This window comes from Pteropus medius, unplaced genomic scaffold, assembly GCF_902729225.1.
Source record: "Pteropus medius unplaced genomic scaffold, Ma_sr-lr_union100, whole genome shotgun sequence".
In the NCBI taxonomy this organism is placed as follows: domain Eukaryota; kingdom Metazoa; phylum Chordata; class Mammalia; order Chiroptera; family Pteropodidae; genus Pteropus; species Pteropus medius.
Window position 1 is genome coordinate 563,538 of NW_024354503.1, and position 5,089 is coordinate 568,626.

General features: G+C 50.5%; 1 protein-coding gene across 2 annotated transcripts in view; it reads left to right on the plus strand.

Annotated features, from left to right (window-relative positions):
- UBXN10 (UBX domain protein 10) overlaps window positions 1-4,228 on the plus strand; it is a 6,239-nt gene extending 2,011 nt beyond the window's left edge. The window contains exons 1-2 of one of the 2 annotated variants that reach the window (XM_039854424.1): window positions 1,229-1,474; window positions 2,967-4,228. In XM_039854424.1, the coding sequence (XP_039710358.1) occupies window positions 2,982-3,827 (846 nt within the window). In that variant the 5' untranslated portion in view covers window positions 1,229-1,474; window positions 2,967-2,981 and the 3' untranslated portion in view covers window positions 3,828-4,228. Of the gene's footprint in view, window positions 1-1,228; window positions 1,475-2,966 lie in introns of those variants that run through there. The other variant, XM_039854423.1, reaches the window with a different exon arrangement.
- The last annotated feature ends 861 nt before the right edge of the window (window positions 4,229-5,089 follow it).

Sequence of the window (5,089 nt, forward strand, 5' to 3'; positions counted from 1 at the left end):
ATCTTGAGTTAGAGTGCGGGCTGTAATTACAAGCGGAAAGCTTTAGGGAGCCAAACTAAAAAAAAGCGGCCCGGGCAGGGGGGGGGGGGGGGGGGGAAGAAGGTGCATATTTTCGCAGTTGATCAGAAAATAGATTAAATTAACAAGGGGAGGTGGGAGAACGGTTTGTTGTTTTTTTTTTTTTTTTTTTTTATGCAAGGAGAAAACTTCTGAACTCCAGCCTCCAGATTGGGTGTGAACGGGAAGCATAGAAGGACACAGTCTGTGAGTGGAATGGAGCAAACACGGGGGCCTTTCGGAAAGAGAAGGTAGCTTTGTTCGAGATTTTGATCTAGGACTTCGGGAAGATACGGGGATATCGTGTTTTGTTCGGTTGTGGTTTTAGTGGCAAGGAAGGAACCCCCCCTCAAATCAGACAGTCATGGTAATAGGCACAGAATAGCAAAGCTAAGGGGCTTGAGTTACATTCTTTAGGACTGTGTGACGATGTGACTTGGAGTAAGATTAAAGTGTGGAATTAGAAGGGATTTATTAGAAGGCATTTATTTCATGTTTTCGAGGCAATTTCAGTGGGCAGTAGCTCGTTGGAATCGACTTTCTGGCATTTCTGTGCAGTGGGCGGGGCAGGCACGAGTCCTATGATCAGCTGGTTAGGGTTGACTAGGAGTAGAACCCATATCCCAAGGGCGCCCCGGGGAAGAACTCTGAAGCAACAAGTAAGGCTTTGGACCTCAAATAATGAAAATACTAAACAAACAAAACCAAAAACAGAAGCAAAAAAACCCTCACCATTGAATGAAGCCCTTATTACACACCAAGCCTGGTGCTTACGGCCTGACCTACATTATTTCATATTACGATCCTCATGTGACAGATAAAGAGACTGATGTTCAGAGGTATTTAAACAATGTCTTCAGGCATATATAGCTAATTCTATAGATGAGGAAGGTGGCATACCAGAAAGGTGGAGCGATCGCCCTAAGGCCACATAGCTAGCTGGCGGCAGATCCTGAACTAGAACCTAGCTAGGTCTTATGATAGCGGGGCCTGTGTCCTTTACACCCAAACATGTCGCTTCTTGGAGATCATGAGGCACTAGGAAGTTCCCAGAGGGCTGGGAGAGACCTGGTCAGCAGTCATGGTGCCGGTCAGGATTCAGAGGGTGACAGGAAGCCCAAGACATTGCAGAGTCCTGGGAAGATGTAAGTGGGGACCAGGAGGAGGACGTGGCGGTAACCGCGTTGGCGAAGGGGCCTCCAAGATGGTGAGGAAAGCAGAGAAGACCTGATCTGGCAGTTGGCGGGCCTGCACAGAGACATGCCCACGCCTCCCGCCATGCTTCAGAACTCTGCTTCTGTGTGATTTCACAAGCACCCATGAGCACCCCAGGAGAGAGAGAGGAATACAGAAGCCCCCGAAGTGTTTACAAGGCAGCTGGGAAAACAGAAACACAAACAGTAGGAGACAGAAGGTGGTAAGTGCTGGGGGAGACACCCAGCCTGGTCCTCAAAACAAGACCGGTGTCACCCACCTGGGTTCTATTTCAGGCTCTGCCGTTAGCTGGCTGTGTGACCATGGGGCTCACGTGTCTATAGAATTAGCATGTCCCCAGAGTCCCCCTTGGAGTTGGTCTGGGACAGAGTTTGGTAAATGGTGGCCCACGAGCCAAATCTGGCCCACGACCATGTTTTCGTGTGGCTCGATAGCTAAGAATAGCTCTTATACTTTTAAATGGTTGGTGGGAGGGAATCGAAAGACTATTTTGTGCCACATGAAAATTGTATGCAATTCGAATTTCCATGTCCATAAATGAAGTTTTATTGGAACACGAGTACACCTGATCATTTACATACTGTCTGTGTTGGCTTTCGCACCGGAAGAGCAGAGTTGAGTAGTTGTGACGGACCACGTGGCCGGCAAAGCTGAAACTACATGCTGTCTGGCCATTTGCAGAGAAGGTTTGCAACCGCTGGTCAAGGACCTGAGGTCCTCCCCGTGAGTGCTGGCCAATGGGCAGATAGCAATGGAGCCTCCCGCTCCTGTGCCTCCACCTCTGGTGACAAAGTTAGGGCAGTGGAGGGATGCGGCATTAAGTGATCTGCACAGAGCCCCCTAAACAAGGTTAAATAAAAGACGGTAAGAAGGAAAATGAAGTAAGGGCAAGCTATGGGGAGATGGGGAAAGAGTATAGCAAGGACTGGAGGAGAAATGGAAATGGGGGCCACAGAGGGTGGCTCTTTCCGTGGTGAACCCTGGATCGGAGCCAACGGCTGTCCCCTGTTTCAGCAAACCTTCTCAACGGAGTGCAGGGAGAAGTTTGTTGATCTGCCAGCTCCTGAGGGAAGCCACGCCTGGTTTCCCTGTGTGGTAACTCCTTTCCCTCTTTTGAGCAAAGGCAGCCCCTGGTAATGCTGTTTGGCGTGTCATTTGTGGCCGTTTTGTGCTCCGAACAGAGACCACATGGCTCCCAAAGCTGGAAATATTTACAGAAAAAGTTAGCCGACCACTGCTCTGGACTGTAACATGGCTTGTTCCTTCTCATCGTTCTGGTCTCTCAGCTTAAAGGCACCCCTTCTCCCATCAAGAATAAGAATTAGTCCCCACCCTAGTCACCCTCTGATGCAATACTTTATTTTCCTCATAGTAGCTATTACCCTTTAAAAAGATCGATTTCCTTGTGGGTTTAACACTTGTCTTTCCTCACTATAATAATGTAAGTGGACTTTGGTCCACTGATATAGTCCACTACCTGAAATGAATGAATGAATGAACGAACGAACGAACGAACGTACGAATGAATTGCAGTTCATGTATCTCTCTAAATGTCAGAAATCCAGAGAGAAAGTTTCCCGGTCTCCCACTGTGGCTGGCTGGCTTCTCCTGGCACGCGGGGAGTGAATGGCTGAGATCCAGAAGTCCCAGGAAGCTTAATCCATGGCCTCCTCTCTTTCCTCCTGCTTCCTTAGGGGTCTTGAGAAGCAATGGCCACAGAAGCCCCTGTGAATATAGCCCCCAATGAATGCAGCACGGTTGTTGGCACGGCAGCTGACACCTTCATTTGGCAGCCAAACCCACTGAACATGCACGTCATAAGGCCCAAGTCCGCCAAGGGACGCACACGGCCAAGTCTGCGCAGACCCCAGGGCGCGGGGCTGTGCTCTCACCACACAGCGTCCTCCCCCGCTCCAGCCATCCCCTGCGAGTCGCCAGGCAGCCAGAAACCAGGAGCCTGCGCACCCAAAACTTCAAAGCAGGGAGCTCCCGATGAGGTCCCCGAGCTACTGCAGCAGGTGCCCATTGGGGCTTCCTCTTCCCTCAACAAATACCCGGTCCTACCTTCCATCAGCAGGAAGACCCCAGAGGAGGGGGCTGTGGAGACAGTAGCTAAAAAGGCCAGCTCACTGCAACTGAGCAGCATCCAGGCTCTTTACCAAGAGGAGACCTGCACCATGAAGACACGCAGAGAAGATCCCGGGGCTCCAGCTTGTTCCCTGGAGAGGAAACTCTTCATCCAAAGCAGGAGTCAGAGCTCCTCCAGGGCCGGAGACCTGGAGGAACCGTCAGATCAAGAGCCCAGGCTGCTGCTGGCAGTCAGATCACCATCAGGCCGAAGGTTCGTCCGTCATTTCCGGCCAACTGATGAATTACAAACCGTTGTTGCCGTGGCCGAACACAAGAACAAGGCCACCTACCAACGCTGCAGCATCGAAACGATGGAGGTGCCCAGGAGACGTTTCTCTGACCTCACCAAATCTCTACAGGAGTGCAGAATCCCCCACAAGTCGGTGCTGGGCATCTCGCAGGAAGACGGGGAGGGGTGGCCCTGAGTCCACAGCCACCCAGCTGGGGTCCTGGGTCTCTGAACAGGTATGTGCTCTGGTGCTGTGGCCTCTTGGGCAGATGGTTCGAGTGCCACGGGGACTTGGTGCATCTGTGATTCCTGGGACTCTTGTCTTCGCAGCATCTCCTTTGAAGCAGCGAAATTAGCACGTGCACCAGCTGCACTACGAAGATTCTCTTCCCGTTGTCAAGTTCTCTGCATCCCTGGAGTGAACGGGCACGTCACCAGGGCTGCTCCTGGAACAGCTGTGACCAAGCCTTCTCCTTCCCAGAGTGCTGGGTCCTTTCTGAAGCACCTGCTCGCCTTTACAATGAACTCTCATTCTTTCGAAGCCTATGGGTTTGCCTTTCTGTATTTGATGCAGGATTAAACACTTCCCAGAGAGGATTCTAGTCTGGTAAATAACCAGGGTTCAGGATATGTTGATCTGGCATTTGAATTTCTTGCAAACATCTTTAAGAAACAGGCCCCGGGCCTGTCTTGGAAGCAGCCCCTTTTGCTGGGGCTGGGGTGGCCAGAGTTAGTATTTGCGTGACGTGGCTGCAGAGGAGAGAACCAGTCTTTTGCTGATAGAAATGCCCATTTCTAAAGCAGTCTGAGAGCTAGAAAGCAAATCACTTCCGCAGCCATGGATTAGCCAGGAGTTACTTTTAAATAGAGACTGACCAGGTTTACAACTTTTGGTAGCTATTCTGTGTGTGCAGAATTCTTCCAAAACCGAGAGAAACCCATGTAATCTGATTCTCTTTGCTTTTGTCACTAATAGAATCTTTTGTAATTGTACAGACTAACAATTTTGTACGAGTTCGTGCTAAAGGCCCCCCTGGCTTATCTGGATGTGGATACGTTGTTTTATCCCCAGTTTCAGTGTCTTGCCTACTTTAGACACCGAAGCTCCAATGGTGCCCTTGTTCTCGAACTAAGCATCTTCCTCCGGGGGGGGGGAGGTGTCCCTCAGTGTTCTGTCACTTGCTGTGCCTGTGCTGAGACACTATGTGCCCAAATGTCTGGTTTGACCAGCATGAGACACATCCGACCGCCTTAGCCTGTAGCTGTACCGAAGACCAGTCTTGTTTTTCCAACTCTAAGTGGTGACGTGGACAATTTGCCAAAATTCTCATGTATTATGAGTTCAGCTTGTCTCACCTGGATCCCCTTTAAGGCCAAATCACTACTCAGTAGGGAAACTTGTCCTCCCCAGAGCTCGGTCATCACGAAGCTCTGATATGTACGCAGAGAAGGCAGGAG